The sequence below is a fragment of the Oncorhynchus masou genome, chromosome 31 (genome assembly GCF_036934945.1).
Source record: "Oncorhynchus masou masou isolate Uvic2021 chromosome 31, UVic_Omas_1.1, whole genome shotgun sequence".
NCBI classification, from domain to species: domain Eukaryota; kingdom Metazoa; phylum Chordata; class Actinopteri; order Salmoniformes; family Salmonidae; genus Oncorhynchus; species Oncorhynchus masou.
This window is the reverse complement of record NC_088242.1, coordinates 7738333-7756128: the sequence shown is the minus strand read 5'-3', so window position 1 is coordinate 7756128 and position 17796 is coordinate 7738333. Positions and strand designations below refer to the sequence as shown.

Sequence of the window (17796 nt, the reverse complement as noted above, 5' to 3'; positions counted from 1 at the left end):
TGTGTGTGTGTGTGTGTGTGTGTGTGTGTGTGTGTGTGTGTGTGTGTGTGTGTGTGTGTGTGTGTGTGTGTGTGTGTGTGTGTGTGTGTGTGTGTGTGCGTGCGTGCGTGCGTGCGTGCGTGCGTGTGTGTGTATGTGTGTCAAATAATCAACTAATCATGTGCTGTGGAGACTGTTGTGCAACAGTCATGTAGACAGACTGAACCTGGTTCTATTGTCAGTGGTCAAGTCTAAGGCAGACTTACTTTCGTACCCGTGTCTGTTTATTTCCCCTTACGGATGAGGATGTTGAGTCTCTGCCTGCCTGTGTGTTTCTCCGAGATGGTAATAATGTCTGTTGATCTGGGTGTTCATTTCAGGCTGAGCGACTTAAGGAGCAGGCTAGTTGTTGGGAGAAGGAGGAGAGAGAGGTGGTCTACCTGATGACTCACCCTCGTCCTCCCACTAAGGTCTACAGTAAGAAGCCCTACAGAACCTACCAGCGTCGCCCCAACGCTGGTGAACAAGGCCTGCACGTCTCTGAGGAGTGCAGTGAGGACGATGAGGATGGTTTCGATTGGTCGCTACCCATCCTAGCAAAGGCCCACGCCGTACTTGGAGTCAAGAGAAAGGTGACCACGAGAAATGTGTTATTTGTCACATGGCTGCAATTGCAGGGTCAGGTGACTGCTGTTGTCCCGTAGGATTGGCTGATTGTAGTCTTGACATAGGGATGGAAAAACAAAGAAAATAAATGGGATGTTGTGCAATATTTTCATAAATTAGATTGTTTTCAATCATTATATATTGTGACTTAGTTTGTAGACAACACATCTTAACATACTAAGAGAGAGGGATGTGGTGAATCCTCTTGACTGCAGTGAAATGTTGAGCCTCTTTTTGGGCCTGACAGTACAGCAAATAAACAGTAGATAACCAGATGTCTCTGGTGTTGCGGAGACTGTTGTCTAGCATTCATACAAACGGAACCTTGTTCTATTGTCAGTGATGGGAAAAAGTACCCAATTGTAATACTTTAGTAAAAGTAAAGATACCTTAATAGAAAATGACTCAAGTAAAAGTCACCCAGTAAAATACTACTTGAGAAAGTCTATAGGTATTTGGTTTTAAATATACTTAATATACAAAAGTAAAAGTATAAATCATGTCAAATTCCTTATATTAAGCAAACCAGACAGCACAATTTTCTTGTTTTTTAAATGCACTGATAGCCAGGGGTATACTCCAACACTCAGACATAATTTACAAACAAATAATTTGTGTTTAGTGAGTCTGCCAGATCAGATGCAATAGGGATGACCAGGGATTTTCTCTTTAAGTGCCTGAATTAAAAAATGTATGTTATTTTATTTATAAATATTGAAGTACATATACCTTGTTCCCAAAAAAAACTTACTTAAGTAGTACTTTAAACCACTGTTCTATTGTCAGTGGTCAGGTCTAAGGCAGACAGACTGAACCCTGTTCTATTGTCAGTGTTCATGGCAGACAGACTGAACCTTGTTCTATTGTCAGTGTTCATGGCAGACAGACTGAACCTTGTTCTATTGTCAGTGGTCATGGCAGACAGACTGAAACTTGTTCTATTGTCAGTGGTCATGGCAGACAGACTGAAACTTGTTCTATTGTCAGTGTTCATGGCAGACAGACTGAACTTTGTTCTATTGTCAGTGTTCATGGCAGACAGACTGAACTTTGTTCTATTGTCAGTGTTCATGGCAGACAGACTGAACCTTGTTCTATTGTCAGTGTTCATGGCAGACAGACTGAACCTTGTTCTATTGTCAGTGTTCATGGCAGACAGACTGAACTTTGTTCTATTGTCAGTGTTCATGGCAGACAGACTGAACCTTGTTCTATTGTCAGTGTTCATGGCAGACAGACTGAACCTTGTTCTATTGTCATGGCTAATTTAAAACCCTCCAATGTTGTTTTAACATCTGTGTTGTCGACAGGCAACTGCCCCCTTGTGGTGAAGATAATAATACACCAGATTGTGTTTCCCAACCCTGGTCCTCCAGTACCCCCTCAACAGACCAACCCTGGTCCTCCAGTACCGGGTTGGGCTGTTGAGGGGTACTGGAGGACCAGGGTTGGTCTGTCGGGGGTGTACTGGAGGACCAGGGTTGATCTGTCGGGGGGGGTGTACTGGAGGACCAGGGTTGGTCTGTCGGGGGGGGGTACTGGAGGACCAGGGTTGGTCTGTCGGGGGTGGGTACTGGAGGACCAGGGTTGGTCTGTCGGGGCAGGGTTGGGGGGGGGTACTGGAGGACCAGGGTTGGCCTGTCGGGGGGTACTGGAGGACCAGGGTTGGTCTGTCGGGGGAGGGGGTACTGGAGGACCAGGGTTGGTCTGTCGGGGGTGGATACTGGAGGACCAGGGTTGGTCTGTCGGGGTGTACTGGAGGACCAGGGTTGGTCTGTCGGGGGGTGGGGGGACCAGGGTTGGTCTGGGGTACTGGTGGACCAGGGCTGGTCTGTCAGGGGGGTGGGGTACTGGAGGACCAGGGTTGGTCTGTCGGGGGGGGTACTGGAGGACCAGGGCTGGTCTGTCGGGGGTGGATACTGGAGGACCAGGGTTGGTCTGTCGGGGTGTACTGGAGGACCAGGGTTGGTCTGTCGGGGTGTACTGGAGGACCAGGGTTGGTCTGTCGGGGGGGGTACTGGAGGACCAGGGTTGGTCTGTCGGGGGGCGGTACTGGAGGACCAGGGTTGGTCTGTCGGGGTGTACTGGAGGAGGACCAGGGCTGGTCTGTCTGGGGGTACTGGAGGACCAGGGTTGGTCGGGGGGGGGGGTACTGGAGGACCAGGGTTGGTCTGTCGGGGGTGGGGTACTGGAGGACCAGGGTTGGTCTGTCGGGGGTACTGGAGGACCAGGGTTGGTCTGTCGGGGGTGGATACTGGAGGACCAGGGTTGGTCTGTCGGGGTGTACTGGAGGACCAGGGTTGGTCTGTCGGGGGGGGGGTACTGGAGGACCAGGGTTGGTCTGTCGGGGTGGATACTGGAGGACCAGGGTTGGTCTGTCGGGGTGTACTGGAGGACCAGGGTTGGTCTGTCGGGGGGGGGGGGTACTGGAGGACCAGGGCTGGTCTGTCTGGGGGGGGGGTACTGGAGGACCAGGGTTGGTCTGTCGGGGGCGGTACTGGAGGACCAGGGTTGGTCTGTCGGGGTGTACAGGAGGACCAGGGTTGGTCTGTCGTGGGGGGTACTGGAGGACCAGGGTTGGTCTGTCAGGGCTGGGGGGTACTGGAGGACCAGGGTTGGTCTGTCGGGGGGCGGTACTGTGTAGGACCAGGGTTGGTCTGTCGGGGTGTACTGGAGGACCAGGGTTGGTCTGTCTGGAGGACCAGGGGGGCGGTACTGGAGGACCAGGGTTGGTCTGTCGGGGGTACTGGAGGACCAGGGTTGGTCTGTCGGGGGTACTGGAGGACCAGGGTTGGTCTGTCGGGGGGGTACTAGAGGACCAGGGTTGGTCTGTCGGGGGTGGATACTGGAGGACCAGGGTTGGTCTGTCGGGGTGTACTGGAGGACCAGGGTTGGTCTGTCGGGGGGGGGGTACTGGAGGACCAGGGTTGGTCTGTCGGGGGCGGTACTGGAGGACCAGGGTTGGTCTGTCGGGGTGTACAGGAGGACCAGGGCTGGTCTGTCGGGGGGGTACTGGAGGACCAGGGTTGGTCGGGGGGGGTACTGGAGGACCAGGGTTGGTCTGTCGGGGGGGGTGGGGTACTGGAGGACCAGGGTTGGTCTGTCGGGGGGTACTGGAGGACCAGGGTTGGTCTGTCGGGGTGGATACTGGAGGACCAGGGTTGGTCTGTCGGGGTGTACTGGAGGACCAGGGTTGGTCTGTCGGGGGGGGGTACTGGAGGACCAGTGCTGGTCTGTCGGGTGGGTGGGGTACTTGAGGACCAGGGTTGGTCTGATGGAGGACCAGGGTTGATCTGGGGGGTACTGGAGGACCAGGGTTGGTCTGTCGGGGGTGGATACTGGAGGACCAGGGTTGGTCTGTCGGGGTGTACTGGAGGACCAGGGTTGGTCTGTCGGGGTGTACTGGAGGACCAGGGTTGGTCTGTCGGGGGGTACTGGAGGACCAGGGCTGGTCTGTCGGGGGGGGTACTGGAGGACCAGGGTTGGTCTGTCGGGGCGGTACTGGAGGACCAGGGTTGGTCTGTCGGGGGGTACTGGAGGACCAGGGTTGGTCTGTGTACAGGAGGACCAGGGTTGGTCTGTCGGGGGGGTACTGGAGGACCAGGGTTGGTCTGTCGGGGGGTACTGGAGGACCAGGGTTGGTCTGTCGGGGGGGGTACTGGAGGACCAGGGTTGGTCTGTTGGGGGGGGGGGTACTGGAGGACCAGGGTTGGTCTGTTGTGATACTCAGTTAGTGGAAAACGAGATGATATGTAGAAAGATGCCTGTGATCTGAGTTAACTCTGCCGGGCTCATTTGTGGTTCTCAACCAGGCAGCCTTCATCTGTGGGAAAGAGTTGCTCAAGCGTTGAGGCTCACATCTTCTGCTTGGAGCATATTGCGTTCCGAACAAGAATTTAGAATGAGGTTCTCCCTTCAGACATTTAACCAGTCTTTAGTATCGCCCACTCTGTAGCTAGTATATTTCAGAAAGAGTTTAGAGTTATGTTGAACATTTTATATGTCTTGGAGAGCAGTTCTGCTCAGAAAGTTATTTTTGTAGTCCATTCCTAGGATGAATCTTTGTCCGGTAAAGGTTGTGTTTGACGTTTGATCTGTGTGTTCCAGAGAGATGAGAGAGTTCTGGTCCTCAAGAAGAGGGGTCAGGAGAGGAGAGGGATAAGTAGCAGTGTGACAACTGAGACCATCTCGGAGACGACCGAGGTTCTGAAGGAACCGTTTGCCAACTCGTCGGACGAGAGGCCCCTGTTGGAGAGGACCCGCAGGGTGGGAGAGACGGAGGAGGAGCTGCTTAGGAAACCAGTAAAGAGACGCAGAGGTCGTCCACGGCTAGAGAAAAACATGTACGGAGACAATCACTGGAACGAAGGTAACTACATCTGTCAGATGTTTTTTTTTTAAAGCTATATTGCTGTGTATACTGACTGTGTACATTTTAAAACACAACACCAATTTTCTCATCACTAATTACGTTTTCTCTTTCTCCATTCTAGGGGCTGGTGTGCTAGTGAAGAAACCGGGCAGACCTCGAGCAGTAAAGCGCAAGAAGGGCTGGCCCAAAGGAGTGAAACGGGGGCCTCCAAAATGGCGTCTGAAGAAGGAGAGGAAGATGGGATTCAAGCTGAACCTGTACACACCCCCGGAGACGCCACTGGAGGCCGAGGAGCCCCACATCCAGGCCGAAGAGCCAAAGGAGGAGCTGGACCAGGCCCCTCCCATCACGGAGGCAGGGTTAGAGCCCGGCAGAGGCCTGGCCAGCCGGGAGATGGACAAGAAGTTAGACCTGGAGCCTTCAGAGCCCCAAAGTCCCATGGAGGAAGAGCACTCCCCTGGGTTGTCTCCTGTGACTTCTCCCATGGCCTGCTCTCTGGTAGCCTCCCCTATAGCCTCTAGAGCTAGCTCCCCCGTCTGCTCCCCTGTCTGCTCCCCTGTCTGCTCCCCCGTCTGCTCCCCCGTCTGCTCCCCCGTCTGCTCCCCCGTCTGCTCCCCCGTCTGCTCCCCCGTCTGCTCCCCCGTCTGCTCCCCCGTCTGCTCCCCTGTCTGCTCCCCCGTCTGCACCCCCATCTGCTCCCCTGTCTGCTCCCCTGTCTGCTCCCCTGTCTGCTCCCCTGTCTGCTCCCCTGTCTGCTCCCCCGTCTGCTCCCCCAGTCGTGACAACAGTCAGGAGGTGTCAGAGCCACCAGAGGATGACCCACAGGACAAGGAGGACGGGGCCTCTCCATCCCCCTCTCTGTCTCCACCCAAAGAGCTGAAACACAGCACTGAACAATCAGCTGAGGAGGAAGAGGCCACGCACCTGGATGCGGACGATGAAGACGAAAGTCACATTGAGTCGACAGCAGAGCTAGAGAAACACGGAGACGTGCAGCAGCAGGAGCCAGGACCTTGTAAGGAGCCTCCTAAAGCCCAGTCCTACGTCACGGCGGCTTTTCTCCATCTGAACCGTGAGGATTCTGAACGATGTCAGGAGGAGGAGTCCATAGTCGTGGCTTATAGGTGCGAGCAGCCTGCCAACACCGGAGAAGAGAGAAGTAAACATAACCAGGACCAGTCACCTACAACATCAGCAGCAGTAGCTGTAGTCTCTGACCACCCTGTTGACTCAGAGAGCAGCAGTCAGGAAGCTCCTCACCAGCCACAGCAGACACAGAACGCTAGAGAGACGCTTGGAGCGCTGAGTCCTGTCGTCGTACTAACAGACAGAGAGGAGATGGATCCCCCGGTGTACCCTGAGCCTGATGTGGACCAGGAGACGGCCCAGGCCGTACAGAGCCTCACCCAGGAGACGGAGCGCGACCCAGAGACGGATAGCGTCAGCTCTGTGTTCCACCAGGACTGTGTGGAGAGAGAGACCCAGGAGGTGTGCCGGAGCCTGCAGACTTACACCCACCACGTGACCCCCCAGAGTCCCTCTCACACCCTAACTTCACTGGACGAAGGCTGCCCCCAGTCTGACCACAGCAGCCCCCTGTCCTCGGCCCACTCACACCCCAGCCAGTCAGTGCGCTCCGTCAGCAGTCCGGCTGTGTCCATCCTAGAGAGTAGTGGAGGCAGCGTTCCGGCTGTGTCCATCCTGGAGAGTAGTGGAGGCAGCGTTCCGGCTGTGTCCATCCTGGAGAGTAGTGGAGGCTACACCCAGATTAGCCCAGACCACGCCTCAATCTCTGTCCCCTCCTCCCTCCACAACATGGCAACCAGCCCCATGATGGATGTGCCGTCAGTGTCAGACCACTCGTCCCAGCAGGTGGTGGACAGCGGCTTCAGTGACCTGGGCTCCATCGAGAGCACCACAGAGAACTACGAGAACCCCAGCTCCTATGACTCCACTCTGGGGGGCAGCATCTGCGGTGGGGCCGGGGGTCCCTCTCAGAACAGCTGCTCCTACGGGCCCCTCCCCCCTAGCGGCCTGGCGCAGAGCAGCTGTGCCGTCAACCCTGGCAGCTGTGGTATGATTCAGCAGAATAACCTGAGCTCCCCGCAGCACTGCAACGTCAAGTCACCACAGGGCTGTGTGGGAGTGGTGGAGAGACCACCGAGTCATAGCCAACACAGTCATAGCCAACACAGTCACAGCCAACACAGTCACAGTCATACAATCCCACACAACCCCTATGGCCATACTAGGCACACAATCACTCCACACAGTCTGCCTCACGGTGCGCCACACAATCAACACAGCCAGCTAACGCAACACAACCCATACACACACCCTGCACACAGCCAGCTACATAGTGTACGACACAATCAGCTCAGCCAGCACGGTCAACACACCCTTCACACTCAACACGGCACCAGCCAGCACAGCCACTGTCAACAGCAGACCATGGCACAGTGTGTCATTCCCACCAACTTCACAGTGCCCATGCAGCTCGCTGACAGCCCAGATTCAGGAAGCTCCAACCTGAGCAGCTTCTACGACAGGATGAACCAGGAGGGTTATAGCAGCGGACATTACTCCCAGCCCTCGGCCACCTTCAGCCTGGCCAAACTACAACAGTTGACCAACACCCTGATCGACCACCCTCATTCGCTGCCTTTCAACCATCATCATTCAGCCTCCCATCCCCACTCAGCCCCCCACCCCCACTCAACCTCCCACCCCCATTCAGCCTCCCACCCCCACTCTGCCTCCCACCCCCACTCTGCCTCCCACCCCCACTCTGCCTCCCACCCCCACCAGCCTCTCACCCCCACTCAGCCTCCCACCCCCACTCTGCCTCCCATCCCCACTCAGCCCCCCACCCCCACCCCCACTCAACCTCCCACCCCCACTCAGCCTCCCACCCCCACTCAGCCTCCCACCCCCACTCAGCCTCTCACCCCCACTCAGCCTCCCACCCCCACTCTGCCTCCCACCCCCACTCAGCCTCCCACCCCCACTCAGCCTCCCACCCCCACTCAGCCTCCCACCCCCACTCAGCCTCCCACCCCCACTCAGCCTCCCACCCCCACTCAGCCTCCCACCTCCACTCAGCCTCCCACCCCCACCCACACTCAGCCTCCCACCCCCACACCATCACATCCTATACAAACAGTGCCTCCCTGTCATCACACTCTCAGCACTCTGGCCTGGTGTCTCTATCCCAGTCCCCACATCCCCATGTCCCCCACGGGGTCACCTCTCACCCTGGGGCCTCCCAGGTCCAAGTACAGGCCACCATGACACCCCCTCCGCCCTCCTCCCACCCCCTTAGCTCCCCTCAGATGATGCTGCAACGCAACGCCATGGGTATCCCCAACATCACCCCCTCCCAGAGGACTCTACAGGCTCAGATGGCCTCCGTGGGACACAAGGGCCCCACACACATCTCCATGCGCTCCAAGTCAGTGGCCCCCGGTCACTCCGCCCACCAGCAGCAGATGTACAGCCATGCCCACGGGGCCCCCCAGACAGTCTCCATGCAGGCCCCCTCATCCCGGACACTTGCTGCCATGCCCAGGGGCATGAACTTGGGCACAGTCAACATCATGCCAGCCTCCTACAACCACGCTGTGAACATGCCCACTGCCGCCGCCATCAACCACGCCATTAATGGCTACCGCGTCAACGGTGGTTACCCCGGCAGCCAGATGTCGAGTCAACAGATGGCTGCGGCCTACATGAACCAGTCGCCCGGGTCCCAGTACGCCTCTATGCAGATGGGCATGATGGGAACACAACCATACCCCCAACAGCCCATGCAGGCTCCACCCCACGGCAACATGAGGTTCTCTTCAGCTGGTCACCATGGATACATGACCAACGCCGGACCTATGTCCAAGCAGACACTCAAAGGGCCTTTCATCAGACGGTAACCCACGGTTACTAACATAACAGTTAACGAAACGATAACTACCGACAGACTGAATCAATCTGACTGGATGTTTAAATCACACAAATGTGCATTATTAATTGTTATTCTTATTACTATTAGTCCCTGATGCACACATTTGGCCTTTTTGGTTGTTGATAATGTTTGTTTGTTGTAATTTTGTTAATAGTTACTTAAAAACCAGCACTTGGAAAGAATGCATCAAGTTTGATCAACAAGCAAACTTTCTACAAAAAGCTACTATCTATCTATGTCAAAGTATTTTTGTTCCTAACAGATGGGAAGCCTTACGTCATAAAGATGAACATTTATTTAATTAGTATTAGTTTCCCTGATCAGTCCGTAGGGCAGGCAGGGTAGGGGGCCGGGGGACGGGCGAGAGATTTCATCACCTGGAGGGAGAGCGTGAGTGTAGTTATGTAGCAGCCTCAAAACGAAGCCATCTAATGTGCCTGCTACAAACAGACTTAAACAAGTGTATATTTCTACAACCTGTTCAGTGTACCTGTCTAACAGTGCTGACAATTAGTTTGTACTATACTCATGCCTTTGTATATTTAAATTATTGTAGTTATTTTGTAAAGTGACAATTAGCATGCATCGGTCTTCGGTCTCCATTAGTAACAGTGTTGTGCTTAATAGCAAGACATTTTAAAGACATTTTGGCCTTTGTTAGGTTCCCCTCGCTTACAAAGCGGGGGAGAAAGATGAAACTATATTTTGTTAATTCTAATAATACTGTAAAACAAAAAAAGTGTCAACTTCTTTAATCCTGTTGTTCTGTAACGGTTGAGAGGTTTTATTACCATATATGTATAATTCTGAAGTCTTTTCTAACAGATATCTTTGAGGCAGCGTTCTGTTTTATAATACAGGAGACTTCTGGCAAGATACATAAGCATATTGCACCCCTCACTCTGATTTTGTTTTTAAATTTCAGAGGTGTACCAATGTCGAAAAGTGTTGACAAAAAAAATAATAATAATAAAGAAATATAAATTTAGTCCAAAGTTGATATTTTACAATTTCTTTAAAAAAGTTACATTTTCATTCCATCTGTAGATTTGTTTTCTATCTTGATAAAATGTTGGATTTATATTTTACAAAGTGTAGAAGAAGAGAGGATGTAAATATACCAAACTAAGCTAACAGATTGCATGTAAAAAGCCACTTGTACTTGTGTTTTTGTTCATATTGCTCTTTTGTAGCCTTTGTACCTGTACAGAACGGCTGGTAGGGACAGTCACAGGGGGAGACCTGGCTATGTGCACAAACAATTGGACAGAATGACAGTCTTGTATTTATGACTTTTCTCCTTTGGCAGTCACTTATAAATGCTGTACATTTTAGCATAAAATAAATGATGATTGACCATGCACACGATTCTGCTCCTTTGACTTCCAACTGACTGAACTTCAAATTAATTGGGAGTTTTGAAGTTCAAAGACAGAAGTGTAAGCTAAGGCAATATCCTCTTTTTTTCCCAATAAAACTGTAGCATTTAGTTTAAATCTGACATTTAGAGTACAATTGGAGTACCTGATTCTACTACGGTACTCTACTCCAGTGGTTTCCAAACTGTGGTGGGTGCCCCATGGGTCGGCAGGGGGGGGGGGGGGGTCATGAACAGTGCTTGTGCCCATAGAAATAGACGAGGCGTGTGCATGCGGGATGTTCCCCAATGCTGGAATGGTATAGAACCCCTGCTCTACTCTACAACAGTACTCTACTAAAAAATATATATATATAAGTACTCTACAACAGTACTCTACAATAGAGTTACTACAAATATATATATATATATATAAGTACTCTACAGCAGTACTCTACAATCGTACTCTATTAAAATATATATAAGTACTCTACAGCAGTACTCTACAATAGTACTCTACAAAAGAAATATACAAAAGTACTCTACAATAGTACTCTACTAAAAAACAAATATATAAGTATTCTACAATCGTACTCTATTAAAATATATATAAGTACTCTACAGCGGTACTCTACAATAGTACTCTACAAAAGAAATATACAAAAGTACTCTACAATAGTACTCTACTAAAAACAAATATATAAGTATTCTACAATCGTACTCTATTAAAATATATATAAGTACTCTACAGCAGTACTCTACAATAGTACTCTACAAAAGAAATATACAAAAGTACTCTACAATAGTACTCTACTAAAAAACAAATATATAAGTTTTCTACAATCGTACTCTATTAAAATATATATATAAGTACTCTACAGCAGTACTCTACAATAGTTACTACAAATATATATATAAGTACTCTACAATAGTACTCTAATAAAAAAAGATATGTATTCTACAATCGTACTCTATTAAAATATATATATAAGTACTCTACAGCAGTACTCTACAATAGTTACTACAAATATATATATAAGTACTCTACAATAGTACCCTACTAAAAAACATGTATAAGTATTCTACAATCGTACTATATTAAAATATATATATATAAGTACTCTTCAACAGTACTCTACAATAGAGTTACTACAAATATATAAGTACTCTACAGCAGTACTCTACAAAATAAATATACAAAAGTACTCTACAATAGTACTCTACTAGAATATATATATATATATTTAAGTCCTCTACAACAGTACTCTACAATAGTACTCTACTAAAAAAAATATGTACTCTACTCTACAACGGTACTCTACAAAAAAAATATAAATACTCCACAACAGTACTCTACTCTACTACAGTACTCTACTTAAACATATATATATATATATAAGTGCTCTATGACAGTACTCTACTAAAACATATATATAAGTACTCTACTCTATAACAGTACTCTACAACAGTACTCTACTCTAGAACAGTACTCTACTCTTGAACAGTACTCTACAGACTGTCTGGCGGTATTTTTGAAGTTCTAGGAAACCTACTTGAAAGACTTTTTATTACATTTACATTTAAGTCATTTAGCAGACGCTCTTATCCAGAGCGACTTACAAATTGGTGAATTCACCTTCTGACATCCAGTGGAACAGCCACTTTACAATAGTGCATCTAAATCATTTAAGGAGGGGGGGTGAGAAGGATTACTTTATCCTATCCTAGGTATTCCTTGAAGAGGTGGGGTTTCAGGTGTTTTCGTTTCTTGTGGAACTAAATGATCCAAATGAAATGTTTCCTTTTCTCAGGATGCATCGATCTCATTTATCATTTATTTTCAACCTCCTGTTTCTCCCAGTCTTTTCTTCTTTCTCCTTTTCACCTGTTTCTCTGTTCTAAGAGGTAGGTGTCCAGCTGTCTAAGCTGTTTCGGGAAGCCCCAGTCGAGGATGCTGTGTTGCTTCCCGTGGTCCGTGGCATCCACAGATCATCAGGTAGGCCAGGACAGGGTGGCTGACCTGCTTCTCCCCATCACACAGTGGACTTGGAGCTGGAGATACAGAATAATAGGAATAGTCTTCTAATACGCGGAGAAGAAAGACAAGACATTAAGGTGTTTGTTATAAGGAGTTGAACTACAAGAGCAGCTCTCTACTGCAGAGTTATATTACAGGTGGTACAGATGAACTGCAGGAGCAGCTCTGTTCTGCAGAGAAACCTTGTTATAAGGAGACATGGTAAGCTACCACTGTATAGTCACTTTAATAAATAAAATAAAAATATATATATAAAAGTATTCATAAATAAGTTTAATTTGTAAACATTACAATTCATAAGTATTTATAACAATGATTTATAAAGCCTTTTTAAACAATTAAAATGTCTAATCAAATGTCTAAAACAAAGGTAAACTGAAGTTTTGGTTGATGAACTGTGCTGCAGAGAAGTGCTGGCTAAGGTCAAAAGGTGGAGGATCCTCTGCCACGACCCAACAGTAGACCACTCCGGTGTCCACGTTGTTCTGCGTCTCCTTCGCTGCGTTCAGGATGCCCAACTTTTGATTTTGTCTTTGGCTCTTGTCAAAATTTGGATTTACTAACCTGAGAGCCAGTCTGTTTGTGCTCTCATGCCAACTCATTGTTACTTATTGTCATGCCAAATGTTTTGAAATTGGCAAGAGCACAAACCCAGACCCGGGACCAAATAAAATTGTATTGGACACATACACATGGTTAGCAGATGTTAATGCGAGTGTAGCGAAATGCTTGTGCTTCTAGTTCCAGCAGTGCAGTAATATCTAACAAGTAATTTAACAAATCCACAATGTAAGGGGATGGAATAAGAATATGTACATATAAATATATGGATGCGCTTTGGCCGTGTGGTATAGGCAAGATGCAATAGATGGTGTGAAGTACAGTATATCCATATGAGATGAGTAATGTAGGATTTGTAAACATTATTAAAGTTGCATTATTTAAAGTGACTAGTGATATAAGTATGTATGTTGGCAGCAGCCTCTCTATGTTAGTAATGGCTGTTTACCAGTCTGATGGCCTTGAGATAGAAGTTGTTTTACAGTCTCTCGGTCCCAGCTTTGATTCACCTGTACTGACCTCACCTTCTGGATGATAGCGGTGTGAACAAGCAGTGGCTCGGGTGGTTGTTGTCCTTGATGATCTTTATGGCCTTCTTGTGACATCGGGTGCTGTCGGTGTCATGGAGGGCAGGTAGTTTGCCCCCAGTGATATGTTGTGCAGACCGCACCATCCTCTGGAGCACTTTGCGGTTGAGGGCGGTGCAGTTGCCGTACCAGGCGGTGATACGGCCCGACAGGATGCTCTCGATTGTGCATCGGTAAAAGTTTGTGGGTTTTAGGTGACAAGCCAAATTTCTTCAGCCTCCTGAGGTTGAAGAGGTGCTGTTGCGCCTTCTTCACCACGCTGTCTGTGTGGGTGGACCACTTCAGTTTGTCCGTGATGTGTACGTTGAGGAACTTAAAACTCTCTGCCTTCTCCACTACTGTCCCGTCGATGTGGATGGGGGGGTGCTCCCTCTGCTGTTTCCTGAAGTCCACGATAATCTTTGTTTTGTTGATGTTGAGTGTGAGGTTATTTTCCTGACACCACACTCCGAGGGCCCTCACCTCCTCCCTGTAGGCTGTCTCGTCGTTGTTGGTAATCAAGCCTACCACTGTAGGGTCGTCTGCAAACTTGATGATTGAGTTGGAGGCGTGCATGGCCACGCAGTCATAGGTGAACAGGGCGTACAGGAGCGGGCTGAGAATGCACCCATGTGGGGCCCCAGTGTTGAGGATCAGTGGGGTGGAGATGTTGTTTTCTGCCTACACCACCTGGGGGGCGGCCTGGGGTGTGGAAGGTACTGGGGTGTTGAATGCTGAGCTGTGGTCAATGAACAGCATTCTTACATAGGTATTCTTCTTGTCCAGATGGGATAGGGCAGTGTGCAGTGTGATGGTGATTGCATCGTCTGTGGGCCAATTGGGTCGTTAAGCAAATCGGAGTGGGTCTATGTTATCAGGTAGGGTGGAGGTGATATGATCCTTGACGAGTCTCTCAAAGCACTTCATGATGACAGAAGTGAGTGCTATGGGGCGGTCGTCATTTAGTTCAGTTACCTTAGCTTTCTTGGGAACAGAACCAATGGTGGCCCTCTTCAAGCATGTGGGGACAGCAGACTGGTATCATGACTGTCCTGATCAGGTCAGGTTACAGGAGACCACAACCCTACAGATTATCTCTCATCCCCAACAGAGGAGGAGAGATCTCGGGGTCTGAAGATGTGGGGGTTTTATGCCCTCTCACGCCCCTGGTAAATCTCAGGCCACAGACAGATTCCTTTGTCCTGTTACTATGGAGAACCACCCTCAGAACATTAAACATGAATTAAAGGGACTTTGGAACAATGGTTTCCGTCAGCCACAATGGTGGTCATGACGATAGATGGAATATGAAAATGTATGTCATTTTTGTTTTGTTATTAAAGGTTAATAGAGGACATTATTACGAAAACATTGTAACATGAAGAGTTTTCCTAGTACATGTTTGATGTTTATACATTGTACGTTGTATGGAAAATATCTAAATCAAAGAGAATGTTTTGGGGAAGCTGAAATGCTAAGTTAGTTGTCTAAAATTGGATTTGAGTAAAAATCTAGACCTTGCCCTCATAACTTGGTACGCCCAGAGAATTGCCCTAAAGGCGGTTACGCCCACTTCTGACCCAAGGGTATAAAACCTGTGAGTAAAGAATTTCCAGAGAAGACTACGATACCCAAGCTGCAGCCAAGGTCTATAAAGTCAACAAACCCAAAACGCAACACAAGTTTGAAGAGAAATATTTTTCTACCCAAGCTACGGATGAGTAGCTGTGTCTAAGCGGGTGAATTCAAGTTGAACCACCTAGCCTCCATCTCCCATCGAATCGTGGTAACTACATTGTTTCATTCCAACGCTGTGAGCTCTGAGCTACAGAGCTGTCCGTCCTAAGAAGACCCCTTCCAAAGCAAGAGTGAGGGAACAGACTCCTAAGCCAAAAGGACACTGACATCGGGAGGACGATCAGAGAGCTGCGCCGGAGAAGTGAGTCATCGAGCAGCCTGAACGGTCCACGCAGAGAATCCTCGGAGATCATCCCCACGTAATTACATCATTATATTCTGACCCATAAGAGTGGCAGTTTGGGGCAAGGCTAGGGTTAGAATAGCATAGCTGACAAATTCACCCAAATGTATATTTCTCTTGTGTACTTTCTTTTTTCTCTCTTCTGAAATCCCCATTGTGGGTAACACGCGTCATAGTGTGTTGGCCCGTTATACTAAGTTCTAATCAATAGCCTATAATGTGTTTTGTCTATGTGTATCTTTTATCATAATTTTAGCTTTTTAGTAAATAAATATTCAACTAAGATTGGTGTGGTACGAATTCATTGGTGAGACCCGGGTCCGTGCAGATTCACGGGCTATACGACGTTCAGAATGAGATTGGTAGAGGCAACTGGTTAATTAGCGGCTGTTGTAAAATTGATATTCTGATATTCTTTGAGTTAATTTGGGAAATAAAAAGTCAATAAAACTAGTTTTCCCATGGTGCCCCAGGTTAATGAGTTAATAATTGCTTGATTCAGTTAACCACGCAATTAGAAACTTTTAATCATTCGATGAACAACAGTCGTCACATTAACTGATACAACGCCACGACACTGGGATAGGGATTGATTGAATATGTCCGTACACATACCATCCAGCTGGTCTGCACATGCTCTGAGGACGCGGCTGGGGATGCCGTCTGGGCCAGCAGCCTTGCGAGGGTTAACACATTTAACTGTTTTACTCTCTTTGGCCATGGAGAAGGAGAGCCCACAGTTTTTGGTAGCAGCCCGCGTCGGTGGCACTGTATTGTCCTCGAAGCACGCAAAGAAGTTGTTTAATTTGTCTGGGAGCAAGACGTCGATATCCGCGACAGGGCTGGTTTTCTTTTTGTAATCTGTGATTGTACCCTGCCACATTCATTGTCACGCCTTGGTCTTAGTATTTTGTGTTTTAGTTAATTAGTTGGTCAGGCCAGGGTGTGACATGGGTTTATTGTTTGTTGTAATTCTTAGTGGGTTTTTTAGTTATTGGGATTGTGGCTGATTAGGGGTGTGTGTTGCATAGGTTTGGCTGCCTGAGGCGGTTCTCAATCAGAGTCAGGTGATTCTCGTTGTCTCTGATTGGGAACCGTATTTAGGTAGCCTGGGTTTCACTTTGTATTTCGTGGGTGATTGTTCCTGTCTCTGTGTTAGTGTTCGCCAGACAGGCTGTATAGGTTTTCACGTTCCGTTTGTTGTTTTTGTTATTTCATGTATCGTCATTTGTTCTATTAAAAACATGAGTAACCAACACACTGCATTTCGGTCCGACTCTCTTTCGACAAACGAAGAACGTCGTTACAGAATCACCCACCACACACGGACCGAGCAGCGTGTCAACAGGCAGGAGCAGCCCAAAGAGGAGCTGCGTATTAAGGATTTCTGGACATGGGAGGAAATCCTTGACGGGAGAGGACCCTGGGCTAAACCAGGGGAGTGTAGCCGCCCAAAGGTGCAGCAGGAGAAGAGGAAACAGGAGCAGCCCAAAGAGGAGTACAGTATGGACTATAAGACGTGGGAAGAAATAGACAGGTGGGCGGCCGACCCAGAGAGAGTGCCGGAGTCCGCCCGGGATTCGCTGGAGCAGTGCGAATAGGGCTATAGGAGAATGGAGTCAACAAGAAAGACACGGCGGCGCAGAGCGAAGCCCCAAAAATTTCTTGGGGGGGGGGCTCAGAGGGGAGTGGCTGAGTCAGGAGACAGACCTGAGCCAACTCTCCCTGTTTATCGTGAGGAGCCAAGGAAGAGACCAGAACCGGTGTTGGAGGTGAGCGAAGCAGAGACTGTGAAGGAGTTAATGGGGAAATTGGAGGAGAAAGTAATGAGGGAGTTGCTAGCTTGGTGCTTTAGGTATAAGATTCGTCCGACGGAGCTTGTCGGGGATTTAATGGCACCTGGGTCAGCGCTCCATACTAGTCCTGAGGTGCGTGTTAGTCGGCTGGTGAAAAATGTGCCAGCCTCACGCACTAGGCCTCCTGTGTACCTACCTAGCCTTGCATGTCCTGTGCCAGTCCTGCTCTCAGGCTCTCCAGTACACCTTCACGGTCCAGTCCATCCTGTGCCACCTTCACACACCAGTCCTCCGATGGTAGCTCCCCGCACCAGGCTTCCTGTGCATGTCCTCTATCCAGTACCACCTCCACACCCCAGCCCTCCGGTAGCAGCTCCCCGCACTAGGCTTCCTGTGCGTGTCCTCGGCCCAATACCACCAGTGCCAGCACTACGCATCAGGCCTTCAGTGCGCCTCGCCTGTTCAGCGCAGCCAGCGCTTTCTCCCTCTCCTGCGCTGTCGGAGTCTCCCGCCTGTTCAGCGTTT

General features: G+C 49.2%; 1 protein-coding gene across 1 annotated transcript in view; it reads left to right on the top strand.

Moving 5' to 3' along the window:
• Window positions 1–10333, top strand: part of LOC135523386 (histone acetyltransferase KAT6B-like) — a 105222-nt gene extending 94889 nt beyond the window's left edge. Inside the window, exons 15-18 of the mRNA XM_064950024.1 lie at window positions 360–611; window positions 4753–5014; window positions 5139–7688; window positions 8138–10333. Of these exons, the coding sequence (XP_064806096.1) occupies window positions 360–611; window positions 4753–5014; window positions 5139–7688; window positions 8138–8940 (3867 nt within the window). The 3' untranslated portion in view covers window positions 8941–10333. The remainder of the gene's footprint in view (window positions 1–359; window positions 612–4752; window positions 5015–5138; window positions 7689–8137) is intronic.
• The last annotated feature ends 7463 nt before the right edge of the window (window positions 10334–17796 follow it).